The sequence below is a fragment of the Bipolaris zeicola genome (assembly GCF_000523435.1).
Source record: "Bipolaris zeicola 26-R-13 unplaced genomic scaffold scaffold_12, whole genome shotgun sequence".
Lineage (NCBI taxonomy): Eukaryota > Fungi > Ascomycota > Dothideomycetes > Pleosporales > Pleosporaceae > Bipolaris > Bipolaris zeicola.
Genome location: NW_006912061.1, coordinates 35867 through 49504, shown reverse-complemented (window position 1 = coordinate 49504; position 13638 = coordinate 35867). Strand labels below are relative to the sequence as shown.

Genomic DNA, 13638 nt, shown 5'->3' with positions numbered 1-13638 from the left:
TAAATTTCAAGATAACTGTGCAGATAGTGCAAAATTTGATTGTGCGTATGGCGCTTTGTTGACAGTGAAACTGACAAACGGACTGAGCTCACTTTCACCTTATACCTGCGCGATATCCCGATAACCACGCCGCAAGATGGAATGAACGAGAATACCAAGTTGCTCAGCCATGAGCTTCTTGCTCCTTAATTCATGCGCATGGAGTGACTTTGGTCAAGTCAGGCCAAACTTTTGCTCACGTGAGAAGGGTGCGCGCGTACAACAAGGCTGGATGTACAAGGCAACAGCTTCCTCGAACCGGGAGTCCAATCCAGCTGCCAGACTTTATATGTATGTATCCGAATTGAACCATCTGTGCTCTGTTACTGATCTCTCATTCGTAGGGACTCTGAATGCATGTTATCTCAGGCTGCGACGTCAAGCGGCGCGGAGACGCCGCAGTCTAAGCCACTCTCAACCTCCATCATCTACAGCCTTGTCGTGTCCTGAGCTTTTAACGATAGGATAGGAGCCTCTCAATCTGAATATCGAACCGCAGGGTATGTTTATCGTTTGCGACGTGGGAGTGAAAGCAGAGAAAGTGGGCAGCCTTCTGAGGCATAGTAGTGCCATCATTCCGAGGTGAGGGCCCGGGTTTTGGGGAAAGGTTCTAGGAAGGGAAAGAGCAAGCCCAACACCACCGCCAAGATCAAAGACTATACCTCAACCCTATCCGCACCTGAACTCGCCTGCTTCACTATCCCATTAACTACAATTTACAGTACAGATATACATAGTATTTCTTCATCGACTGGAATTCATATTGTATTTTAGTAAGGGCCGACTCTTTTTCTCTCTCCATCAAAGTTAGGTCGAGTATTACGTATGTCCACGTAACGATGCAAAAGGGGGGGATACGAGAAAACCCGAGTGCGAACCTCTTCTCCACAAGTCTCCACAAGCTGATTGTGAGCGATCTCAATAAGCACGGAGATACTACATTACGCGGCTTTGGAAACCCTCGCATTTTACATGTATTTATAGCAAAACCCCGCACTGATGCTCCCGGCTGCTCATGAATGTACGCAGAAAACGATTGCAACTTGGTTTGATTATCGTATAGTGAACACATTGCATGTCTGTGCCCCAGAAAAAAAAACGCCACGGATGCCAAATTCCCCTTTCCATTAAGGGTATTTTATCAACATGACCAAGAGGTTTGCTGATCAAAATGAAAGCATCCTCGGGCGTTGAAAAAAGAACCCCCATATACTACTACATTTGAAGAAAAAGAAAAACTCCATTGTCATAATCCGTGTTCAACATGCACATGGTTCACCGCGACTCGACAGCCATTTCCGGCGCGGGTTTAGGCATGGGCTTAAGCTCGGACCCGGCTCCGCTTTCCGCCCTCTTGCGACCTGTTAGGGAAAAGTGGTGACTCGAGGTAGGACGTTCTTCGGTGCGATCATTGGAGTGGTTGTTGTCGCCAAAGCGGGAGAAGATGCCGCGCTTTTTGGGCTGGGGCTTGGGCTCGTCATTCAGCCCCACATCCTCGAAGCCCTCCTCGGGTACCTGATCGCGGCTTTCGCTAGAGCGGCCTTGTTGCATGGATGAGCGGGGTGTGGCGCGCGAGCGACGGGCGTCGAAAGAGCGGCGCGTGTCCATGGATCTGCGCGCATCGAGTGATTGGCGGGGATACGTCTCGTGGACACTGTCAGTGATTGGCGAGCGCGCGGAAATGTCCTGGCCGGTGTTAGAGAGGAAGTTGCTGCTGCTACTGGCTATAGACGTACAAATGATCTTCGATATGAATCAAAACTTTCGCGCGAAATGCTAAAGGGCTCATTTTCGGCAAGAAGGCTCCGGTGGTTCGATGAGGTTGTCGAGACGTTGGACTTGGTGTGCCAGAAGGTAGGCTTCTCGTTGTGTGGTGAGGGCTGTCGCGCAGTGAGCCAATGTCTCTCAATGTGGCAGTCTCTGCCCTCGCAATTCACATGCGCCGCATCAATTCCATGTGCGCTCAAAGGGCTAGTCTTACCGGCAAGTAGACGCCGCTATCGTTGATCTCTACGCAAACTGTAAGCGCCTGGCCGTCACATATGCAGTGCGCGGAACACGCCTCGCGCGCCCGGAATATGGCATGAGAGTCTCACCACTCAATTTGTATTCTGCTGGATCCTCCAGCTGCAAGGGCGTAGCTCCCGAGACAGTTGCGGTCTTGAAGTCGTTCTCCGGAGCGTTCCGTTGGGCGTCATCAGCCTGATCGGGCGCACCAGCGCGACGGAAAGGGTTGCGGATAGGCATGGCGGTAGGGCGGTGCAGGCAGAAAAGAGCGGTACAAAGAGGCAGAGTGGAGTATTGTTGCAGGCTGCGAGTTTAGCGGTTGTGAATCCAAGAGGAACTGCTCGATCTAGCGACTAACATCATGACTTCCGTCGCCGAGCCAATCGGGCAGGAACCAAGGCCATTTGGGGTTTGGTGTCGGTGCAGACATGATCCGGAATTCGTGCGAGGGGCGTGGCGCCCAAAGACGTCATGGTACAGGAGTGTCGAGACAGCGACTTACTTGAGAGGTCAGAGTCTCTCCGTCAAAACTGGAGGCTGTATGTATGTATGGCGAACGCTGAGGGGACGATGAGGGGCAGATGCAGCAAAGCAGGAAGGCCTCCGGGCGGTCCCTGCATAAGACGACATGGGAATCCGTCAGGTACCGAACGACGTGAACCGAGGGCGCGTCAGCTAGCCACCAGTGCGCCCATAAAACTGCTTGTTTGCACCTCGCATGACCCGGCCCCAATTATCGTGAACAGAGCTACTGTTTGGTACTTAGTGGTGGTGGTGGTGGTGGTGGCTGCGGCGGGGAGGGGGGCAGAGGGGCGCGGAGGAGCAGGCGCCCGTTTCGCAGACCAAGCAAGGAAAAGAAAACAGAAACGGAAATGCAAAAAAATGGCTGCTTCAGGGTAGGATGACGTTATTAGACGAGACGCGTGCCGCTCATTCGAAACGGGCGTGGCGTTCCTTGTTTCTCAGGCAAAGTCTCCGGGCCATGTCTGTCTCCATGACCCCGCGACGAAACGTGTGCCTCAGCCATGGTTGCCCCCCGTTCGCAAAATGACACAGCCAGGGACACCAAAATGGGAGCGAGCAAGACCTACCTCGGCCAGCTGAGGCAGCATCACTTTATTTTCGGAAGACGAGCAGCAGGGCCCCCTGAGGTGATTGGAACCCGCTTCTTCCGACCGGCCGTCGATTGCAAATGACCTTCCGCCGCGGTGGTGTCTTTGCCTTAAGCTTCTGACACACCTTATCTTGGCCGCATTTCACGTGAGAACGCTAATGGTACGTTAGGCGTAGGTTATGGAGAAGGAAAAAAAACTTGGTGCATGAACTATTGACTAGCTGGCAGGGCTTGCACCACCACCAAGACGGAAAGACTGCAATGGTCAGGAGGCAAGGGATTGAACATGGACGCAGACGAGAGGAGCGAAGGGCTTTTGCAGGGCCCCACAGCAAATACGACGAGTGACGGCATCGCATGTCATGGTGGTATGTGCGAAGACTTGGAGGTGGGCGTGCAACAGTGGATTGTTACGTTTGCACGCGGTCACTGCGTGTGGCAGGATGAGACGGCCTGAGTCTATATGTGTGTAGATATAGTACATGTGTTTACTGCATGTGTGCATCACATCTGGGCGCCACAGCAACCGAGAGAGGCTCCTGGATTCATGGGCCAAGATGGGTAGCTGTGGCTCTGGCTAACTCACCCCAGCGACGAGGGAGGCCAGGCGCTTTGGTTGGCAATAGGAGCAGCGACTAAAAAGGTACAAGATTTGGCATTTGTCCACGTGTGGTGTAAGAAGGGCGCGGAGCAGAGCAGTACGGGGTGGCCAAGGCGCAGGAGTACGAGAGAGTTTTGCCGATCACCAGCAAACAGAATGGTGCCAATATTACGGTGCTTACTGCACACACTAACGGGGTGGTGCATCCCACGACTCTGCCGAGACCGGGTGGACCCTCCAAGACGGCATCACCTTGGCTAGCAAGTGAGATTTTTGGTATCCAAGGCCCTGGTGGTGTGCAATTAACCAGGCAAAGACAGGATTGCTTGCATGCAGACTGGATGCCATGGAATTTCCATGTCTTGTGGGTGATGTGGATGCAGCCTATGGAGCAGCAGCAGCAGCAGCAGCGGTCACCAACCCAGGGCAAGTAATGGCGCTCTCTTGGCTGTGCTACTTATTGCCTTGCTTGAATGAGGCTGTGTCGGTGTAAGATTGAGTAGGTTTGCATGTAAGTAAATACACACATCTACTATATACATGTATCGATTGTGCATGCAGGTTAATCGATAGCCTAGAGGCGCGAGGGCCAAGCGGACGGAACCTGCATGGGCGGCGCGCCGGTACCATGGCTGGAAGGAGACTTTGCAGTCGAATAAAGGAGAAGAGTGACAGGAGATGCGGTGTGCGCTGGGTGTGGCGGTTGCACGTCGATGTCGTACTCGATGGGCGTGCAAGACGCCTCTCCCACTGCTGGCCGTCCTCTATTTTGTCCTGAGCCGCAGACGACAGGGACAGGCACAAGGACCCCCCGCCCTGCCCTGGGTGAGATGGGTGGGCCCGTGCACACCCACCCCGGCCACGGTGCAAAACCCATCATGGTGGTGGAGCTATTGCGGGAATTGCTGCTTGCTCTTGTTATGACAAGTGTCTCTAAACGGCCGTATGGGAGTCCGCGGTTAACAAAGACGAAACACGGGTCGACCAGGGCCTTGCGACATCAACGGGCCGGGCAATTGTCGCTGCGACGGGCTGCCGGGCTGCCGGGCGCAAGGCTTGGATGACGAGGTCCAATGTCATTGTGATGGTGATGGGCAGAAAAACATCACGACATGTGGAGAGGCGCATCCTCCTCGTGCGGAAGATGGATACGATGTGGACGCGACGGATAACGGATAACGGAGCACCACTCCCCTGCCCAGCAGCAGCCGAGAGCGCCACGTTCCTGGTGGCGTCGGCGGTAGTCTAACTGGATGGTGCCGCTGCCGTCGCCAACGCACTGCGCCAAAAGAGACGTCAATTGGACCTGGACGAGTGTAGTTGGGCAAGAAGATGAGGCTACTGGGAACGTGCGATTGCAGGTCCCGGTCCAAGTACATCTAAGTGTTAAGTTGCGTATGTACACTACAGCACTTAGTACTCGTTAGCTGCAAGCGCGTCGCCGGACTGGCATCTATTATTGGCCGTCATCGGGTCTGCTCTAGGGTTGCTAATGTGTCTCGTATGGGCTCCACATGGGTGCCAACCTGCCAGACACAGACGTTGAATGTTCCAACCACATTTGCCTACCGTCGCTTGCTATTTCCAGCCTGTAGTCCTGCCGTCCGCCCGTGGCACGCATGCACGGCCGATGCGCCAGCCCAGCTTTGGCCAGCACCATCGACTCGTCCCCCTCACACACACCAAGCACCCTCTGCCCCGATGTTTCCACCGCTGGGCCCGTGTATGTGGGCGGCGATCGACCGTGTGCCTACCCCCCTCCCCCCCCCGATATAATATTTCCTCTCCCCTCGCCCCATCACCGCCCTAGTGATTCCCGTCTTCCAAGACGTTCCACGCTCGTTTCCACCACACCACCACATCCCGCCCAACCACTCGCTCGCTCCCCTCTTCACTCTGCTCATTATAGTCACGGGATCTGCTGGAAAAGGACCCATCCCTCGCTACCCTCCTCGCCATCTACTACTACACACCACTACCACCCCTCAACCCTCTTTCACCACTGCCGCCCATTGTGCCTTCCTGCCATTGTCACATTGTCACGCGCCTTCCCATTGTTTAGCGGCACCTTCCCTCTTTGTCCTCGGTCTTGTCCTTGTGCTTGCCGCACAAGCCCGTCCAATAACAAGCACTGCTGCTTGCTTCTCCTCCGCCACCTGACCGCGTCCACCCCCCTCATCAATTATTCTTACTGTGGGACGGAGTAGCCGCCTCACCTCTTCACTGCAAACATGGGTTTCGGGGCGTCTGATGATGGCGTCTTCTTCACCAGTTGGGAGTTGTGGCAGAAGATGACTTTTGTGAGTGACACAAACGGCTTCTGTCAGTGACACACTAACACGCTGTCTCCAGGTTCTCGCCTGTGGCATCGTCCTCACCATCTTCATTGGCTTCATCAAGCTTTCCTTTGACAAGAGGAAGCTTCGTAAGTACAGCAAGGTCGACAAGGGCAAGAGGGCACAGTCGCCCGAGATGCTCGAGGCGCAGCCTGTGACCCAAGTAACGGAAGATCCCAAGGACGAGATCCCATTCGGCATCCGTGCTATCCAGAGCGGTATCGAGGTCGACGGTGTGTGGATCTCACGATCAAACACGCCCGTTGGCAGCAGCCGCGCTTCTATCATGAGCGAAAAGTTCCCTCGCACCAACTCGCAACTCGAACTCCCGCAACCAGTCGCCCAGGGCTCTAGCCGCAATAGCTCGCGCGCTCCAAGCTCATTTGACCGTGCCGTCTCTGCTGAACCACTGTCCAACACCGAATCGCGCTCTTCATCGCCCGCTCGCGGACACCAGCACGACGGACCCCGCTGCAGCAACTGCAACCACCACGTCTCTCAGTCGGCTCACTTGTCTGGTTCCTCTTCTCCATGTAGGTATTCACCAGAAGAACTTATAATCAATGCTAATCATCCCTCAGCTCGCACCAGCCCTCTCGGACAGGTCGAAGCCTCTTCCAAGTCGAGCAGCCGCAACAGTGATGAATCCGACTACATGGCTATTAACCAGGACGTGCGCGCATACGAGACTGCATACCTCCCACCCAATGGCGCTCACAGGACCGTCGACCCAAAAACGGATCTCGATCTTCTCCGAAGCCACCGTCTCTCCCACGTCGCCGAGACTGGACAGCTCATGCCCCGTGTTCGCAAGCCAGGCCACAGCGGAGAATGGGCTAGCGTCGCAGAGAACCAGGTTTCAACGCTCAACGGTGTCAACTACTTCACGCCTCGGAAGTCGCCCTCTCCCCCGCTTTCCACTGGTATCCACCCATCTCAAGATATCGTAGCGTCCTCTTCTGGCCCTAGCCATGATGGTCACGCAGTCAACCAGGCCAGGCAAGCAATTCCTCTTACCGAATCCTACGCGCCTAATGCCCCATTCTACCCCGATACCTACCAGCCGCACGGCCCAAGCCACCAGTACAGCTATGATCAGGTCCCCTACCAAGTTATGACGGACCAGAATCAGGACCGCAATGAGCAAGTTCTCCGCAAAGTCAACTCTGGATTTGAGATTCTGCGACCAGGCACCTTCAAGGAGCCTACCCTTGAGGAGCTTGAGCTCGCCGAGCGGAGAGCATCCAAGAAGCTCCAAAAGAAGCGGAGACCATCGACTGACTCGCGGAAGTCTGCCTTTACGGAGCAAGTTTGATATATTGTTGTCTCAATAGCTCTACTCTGACGTAATACCCCTGTTGTACGCGTCGCCGCCATGCTGCGACGGTCATCGTACCACACCCCCTATGTGCTAGCACCATGCTGCATCAAAATTTTTACGTTGTTTTAATCATGTACCATTTTGCAAACTTGGAGCTTCTGGACTACATTTGGGCACATGGCATGTATTTTTGAAGACGCCATGGAATATTTCCACTGTGGTTTTGTTTCCTTTTTCCTTTTCTCTCCTTTGCCCCGCCGCAACAGGTTGCTTGGCCTTTACGAATTGCGAGCGGCGTTATAGTAATCATTTACCACGTCCGTCATACACATTACATGGGCGTTTTTTGTTGGAACTCAAAAAATGGTTGGGGGAAGCGGCGTCAACCTAACGATCATTTGAACTTGCATCGAGTAAACTTGGGCGGGTTAGTTTCTCAATCTGCATGGGGGGTGGTAGACAATAACGAATCCTTTTATTTTACCGAAAAATAAAAATAAAAATATGAACATTTGATGGAAAGTTTCCTTGGCCAGGGGACTCTACTAATAACTCAATGCATTAAGACACATTTTACCCTGTTGTTGTGCTTGCATGGGCTATCAATCGCAACAACCCCCCCCCCCTTTGAACTTCAAATGACCTCATCTCTTTCGGACCATTTATTTTTGTGCGCACAGAGGTCGCACAGCACACAGTTCAACAAAAAGAAAAGAAGCCCAAAAATCCCTTTAAATTTTTATTTTCCTTCCGTCACGCCATGGCCATGGCCATGCGCATGGACGCCTCTCCTCTTTTCTCCCTGGGGTTCTTTTTTACGTAAGGTAATTGCACGTGGGGTTTGGGGGTTCGAGAAAGAGAGAGAGAGAGAGAGTCATGGAGTTATTTTACACAAGTACAGAGAGAGAGAGATGAGACATACGTCCTTTTCTTTTTTTTTACACGAACTTTTGAAACTAATCGATTACTACGGACTCCTTTGTGAATGTATTGTTTCGTTCTCGGCAAGAAGTGTGGACGTGGATGGGATGGGATGGGATGGTATAGTATAGCGGAGGATTTACGCACTATGGTGGGGTGTTTTGCAGGTGGAAAGGTGCGTATGGGTGTGGTTCTATCTCTCTCTCTCTCTCTCCGTTCTCTCGTATGCGCGCGTATATGTATGTGTGGGTGTATGGATTTCCCACGCGTGAGCGCGAGCGCTCATATTCCTCCCCACCTCCCCCCGAAGTTTATCACCAATGCGGGACGCGGAAGTGCCCGGAATCGAGGAGGAAATAAAAGGCTAAGCGTGCTTTGTAGTGGTACCGTTTTGGGGAAGGGTAAAGGGGAGTATGTGTGAGTAAGGCCAGTAACATCTAGTGTGAGTTAAGAGTCGTCGTGTGTGTGTGTGTGTCTGAGGCAGTGAACGCTTGGCTGGCCAACCTCCAAAAAAAAGTAAGGGGGTGTTAGAGGGGATTTTTGCTTTTTAGTGTTTCATGTTTCGTGTTTTTCTGGGGCTGTTGGCTTGGATGAGGAAATGCATGATGATAGCTTTTCTTGTCATGGGAGAATCGGGAGGGTTTGACTGGGAGGAGTTTTGGGAGATGGGTTCACGTCATGTTGCGATTGCGCATTTGATTGGGTTTGATTGGTAAAGTGAGAAATTGAGGAGGCTGGGGAAAAAAAGGAAACTTGGAAATACACTTCACGAACGGAACGTCTTTTCATGAACCGAATCGTAGCGTGTATGTTTTTTTTGTTTGGGTCTTGATCTCTCCTTCCGCGTCCATATCGTAGCCGAATGGAAGAACAAGTGTAAAACGGGAGTTTGTTGCCTCATCGCCTTTTTTTCCCTTTCTTTCTTTCATCCCTTGTTCATGAGACATGTGCAGTATCATGACCTAAGCATAGACCGAACAAGTATAAACACATGTTCGCTTCTTGTTGTGTTCCCTAAACAATTTACCTTTCTTTCTTCCGCAACGGATCGTTGCGGTTGCCGAAAGTTGTTTGCCTTTCAGTCGTCCCATACAAAGCAATAGCTTCGCTCGTTAGTAAATTAACTATATTTACTTTGAAACGTAGGTGCACGTATACGAATGTCTATTTTACACACTATGGCGTTTTTAAAATTATAAGCTAGTAATTTTGATTTTGCCGGCCGTCGTTTGATAGTCTAACTGTGTTTACTCCCAATGTCCCGGTGGCTGTTGTTGGCTTATTATAGTCTTTTTTCCGTTGCGCAAATGAAGTAATTAGTCGGAAAGTGAAGTTGTGGAGACACGAAGAGAATGAGAGGATAGATGTGCAAATATCATAGAATTCGAACTATCACTTATCCTCTGGATAAAGTCATATTTAAATTTATATTATTCAGGTTGATGTTTTGCGAATTTCCCTCAACTACGTGCGTACAGTTCATGTTTGATTGATAAATGATCTATGTATTTCCTAATACGAGATTGGTGATTACCGGAAATGAAGGCACGTCCCCATCTCGAATCACGTGTACGTACCAAGATACTCATTGCGCCATCGGGAGGATTGCACGCCTTATCCGCACCCTGAACCCTTCTCAGCCTTCAAATGTCTCGGAAATTTACATGGAATCTCTTTTTTCCTCTACAGATTTTGCGGGGCTTTGTGAAAAGACAAAGCGCAAACACACGCATGCGTGTAGAGCTGCACAAGTGGATCATATCAGCCTCCTCAACATGCCTCTTCAACAATACGTTGCCGCTATGCACGCCTACCGCGCTTTGCTAACCGAAAACCTAGAGTGGTATGCTACGACTTGTTTTTTTTCTTTTGTCTCTGCTCGGCGGAAGCTCCGAAAACTGACATTGGGAAGCTGCCACTGTGTAACCTTGATTCTGGCATCCAAATGGCGCCATAGCCCCCGACTACGCTAGGAGATTAGGTCTGCATGTAGCGCTCCTACCGCCGTCATTAATGATTGGCTCTGTGTTGCTTTTGAGACCTCGTGCACTAGAGCCACCGACGTCTCTGACCACTCACATGCATGACCAACATGTCTTACGCATTATACTAATCCAGACTGTTGATTCAGCCATGCTGATCTTCAAGCTTGTTGTCTAATGCGATCGGAGTTTGCTATTACTGCGTGTCTAGTTGATGGGTCGTCAAAGTTTGCTGGGTCTTGTAAAGCAGAGGTTAGTCCGGCGCATATGCATGCGCGTGATAAGGACTCAACGCTGCTAAGAATTTCATTGGTAGAGATAATGCATGTCGCTAGTACGTGCCGTGTGACAGACATGTGAGGCTTGCTTGATGCAACATTAGTCGGCAGGCAGCCTCATGTCGCATTGCTGTCTTAGCGCAACAGAATCGGAATGAAGGAGAAGAAAATATACGAGCAGAGAGTCGGAAACCTTGGAATCTAACCATAACGCCTCTGCGCCATCCACAAACACAATGGATGTAGCAATCCTGCAGTTCGCCAAGCCAAGACCAAAACACCATAGGGCATGTGAATTTGCATCCTCATCCATCGACTTTGCTGTATCGACTTTGCTGAGTCGGGTGGCACGTAGTGACCCTGAACTCCCAATAATTTAAGGCTCGTCAGTTAGAAAACTACATCATATTTCCGGGAACACTTGGAGGATAACCCATGTTGGACACTTGGGGTACACCGCTAGATCGCCTTTAGCCTTTGTCTTTGGACATGTCGCGCGGGAAGATACCCATTCATACCTTGCAGTTGTTTGATTCATGCTCTCATCCGCGCCGCCATTAAGATCCCACCAGTTGCTTTGCCAATTTCGTGCAACAAATTCATTTTCTAGTGCCCTGAACAATCCAAGGGATTGAAAGTCGCCTTCAGCATTCGCAGAATACCCAGGCATGTTGAAGGTTGACATGTCGAAGTCGGGCAACTCGGTAGCTACCAGATTTTGGACGGTGTCGAAACTTGTTGGCTGGTAATTAAGCACTGGAGTATTGGTGTACTTCGCGTTGCTTGTCATTGTCGGAACCATTTCTTTGCGCCTCTCTTCCTGCAACGTCCGCGATACTCTATTTAGTGCATCGACGGTTTTGACAAATGGTACCAAGTCTCGTCGTTGTGTAGACGCCTCGTTCATAGCTGTTCCAATACTCTCCAGTGTCTGCATGTCACCCTCGCAGTCATCGGGGTTGTATGTTGCGAGTATTTGTTCGTAAAGGGTGAAAACTACGCAGAAGGGGTATAATGTGATGAAACTGAGAAAGGTCAGCTACTTCAACGAGTATAAATCGTTCGAGCCGCAAAGAAGAAGTCAGTATTGATGGACTTACTGATTGGTGATGCTCTTAGACTTTGAATTCACGGTGGGATCAGTATGGAAGTCGAGGATGATACTGGACACTTTTCGAGACGCTCGAACAGCAAATGGACTCGGTTTAACTGCTGTGGCGGAATTTCCCCGTACGGCCGCTTGAACTAGCCTCTGTATTCCAATTATATAGGTGTAAATATTCACTAGACTTTTGTTAGCGTCCATGGCTAACTCGCAATCAGCCTTGCCACATACTGGTATGATCAGCAAGCATACAGCGGATGTCAATAGGAGTGTCCTCTGCATTCATGAGCTGTTCAAGCTTCCACTCAGCAACGAGGCTTTCAAGCTGTGTGCAGCATTCGTCGGCCTTCTTGAAGAGGTCATCTCCCCGGCCATTCGACGCATGTTTGTCGACATAGCCAATCAACTCTTCAGCCAAGAGCGTGTATCGTACCCACACGACGCCAATTGTGACACGAAGAGCGGATGGGTGCATATTGTCGCCACGAAAGGTAAGTGGTGGCCGAATCTTGTTGGGCACCCATCTCAAGACCTTTGGTTTCCCGAAGAACAAGCGAAACGCGATATCACTGCACAAAGTATGCCAATAAATATATCGATAGCGGTCTCTTTCGTCTTCATCGGTAAACGATTTTGCTGGTGAACTGTCGAGCTGGTCTATGCCGTTGGACATGAGGTGCTGGCATACCTTGCAATGAAATTTCCAGGCAAGCGGATAGTCGTGCATGGTAATGCAGGTCCAAGTGATAAGAGAGGCTGTGAATCCGTCCATATCAGTCTTGCTTGGTGACTCAAGCCACGCTGGTACACTTTCGAGGACTTTCATGTATGCTTTCATCGTCACCTCAGCTCCCGGTCCTTCAGTATCCTGCAACCCATAATATAGTGCGTTGTAACTTGATCAAAGCACACGAAGTTAACGCCGGATTCAAAAAGGGTATGCATGCTGAGATACTTACTACAGAACACGCATTCCAGGGTCGACGTTGATATAAGGAGAGTTGATGACATCTGGAAGCGAGCGTAAAACACTGAGGTCAACCATGGAACCCAGAGAAACATCCGGCACAACCATCGAGTGCGCTACATGGACAAAGGTATCTATACATTCTCGACATCTCGCAGGCGAGAGATCAAAGTCAACATGGTGAGCTTGGGTACGCACTCTCAGTCTACCAAGATCTTCAAGAGCATCATTGAGCGATAACATGGCATTGTTTATGCTTGGTCCTGGGGTGTTGACCGGAGTGGCTTGGTTTTGGAAGCTCCGGCGCGTGTCAGTAGCAAGTCGATAAATCTGTCACCGTCAGCCACAGTGGTGATTGATGTGTTGTGGTCGGACTCTATTACCCATGATTCCTGACTATCTGCCAGAGTCAAGGGGGCTTCGGGAGACGACAAAGGTGGTGTTCTTTGTGATACTTCCCGCTGCGGTGTTGGGAGAGAGCCAGGCGATGAATCCGGTTCACCCGAGGTACTGACATGCTTCTCAAGCTGTTCGAGTCGCTGACTCAAGTACTCCATAACATTTTTCTGCTGTGCAACGCGAGGTCTTTTGCGGCGCTCGACATATTGACACTCCTCCGCAGCAGTCACACACTGTCGGCATACAGGATCCGCTCTGTCGCATTTTATTTTCTTGCGCTTGCAGCGAAGACACTTTGCTAGGGCGTCAGTGGAGGAATGCAACCTGTAGTCGCAGCGTATGTACACGTACGGCAAGTTTCATCGTCGTTGCTTACTAGTGGCCGTTGCTGCAGATATTTTACCGGGTTTCGGGCGTGTGGATCGAACTCTATGCGCGTGTGTCTATTGTCCGGAAACCCTGAGTTTTCTTCGGATTCGGAATGGGCGTGGATGCGAGGGTGATGGGGTGGACAACAGGGTGGCAGCCTAGTTTGGCAATAGTCGCAAGTTCGGACACCGCGATGTCC

The 13638-nt window shown here is 51.2% G+C and overlaps 4 protein-coding genes across 4 annotated transcripts; 1 reads left to right on the top strand and 3 right to left on the bottom strand.

Annotated features, from left to right (window-relative positions):
* Positions 1–1314: 1314 nt before the first annotated feature.
* Positions 1315–2286, bottom strand: COCCADRAFT_84964 (uncharacterized protein; the record flags this gene model as incomplete). The annotated part of the gene is made up of 4 exons (XM_007709902.1): positions 1315–1725; positions 1776–1919; positions 2021–2049; positions 2136–2286. 4 exons carry the CDS (start codon positions 2284–2286, stop codon positions 1315–1317), a joined length of 735 nt encoding a protein of 244 aa, XP_007708092.1.
* Positions 2287–3425: 1139 nt separating this feature from the next.
* Positions 3426–4641, bottom strand: COCCADRAFT_22774 (uncharacterized protein; the record flags this gene model as incomplete). Its single annotated transcript, XM_007709838.1, has 4 exons — positions 3426–3619; positions 3747–3795; positions 3943–4145; positions 4389–4641. 4 exons carry the CDS (start codon positions 4639–4641, stop codon positions 3426–3428), a joined length of 699 nt encoding a protein of 232 aa, XP_007708028.1.
* Positions 4642–5992: 1351 nt separating this feature from the next.
* Positions 5993–7412, top strand: COCCADRAFT_33119 (uncharacterized protein; the record flags this gene model as incomplete). The annotated part of the gene is made up of 3 exons (XM_007709856.1): positions 5993–6061; positions 6114–6630; positions 6679–7412. 3 exons carry the CDS (start codon positions 5993–5995, stop codon positions 7410–7412), a joined length of 1320 nt encoding a protein of 439 aa, XP_007708046.1.
* Positions 7413–10997: 3585 nt separating this feature from the next.
* Positions 10998–13433, bottom strand: COCCADRAFT_33118 (uncharacterized protein; the record flags this gene model as incomplete). Its single annotated transcript, XM_007709855.1, has 7 exons — positions 10998–11058; positions 11118–11624; positions 11700–11883; positions 11936–12600; positions 12664–13001; positions 13055–13363; positions 13422–13433. 7 exons carry the CDS (start codon positions 13431–13433, stop codon positions 10998–11000), a joined length of 2076 nt encoding a protein of 691 aa, XP_007708045.1.
* Positions 13434–13638: the final 205 nt, after the last annotated feature.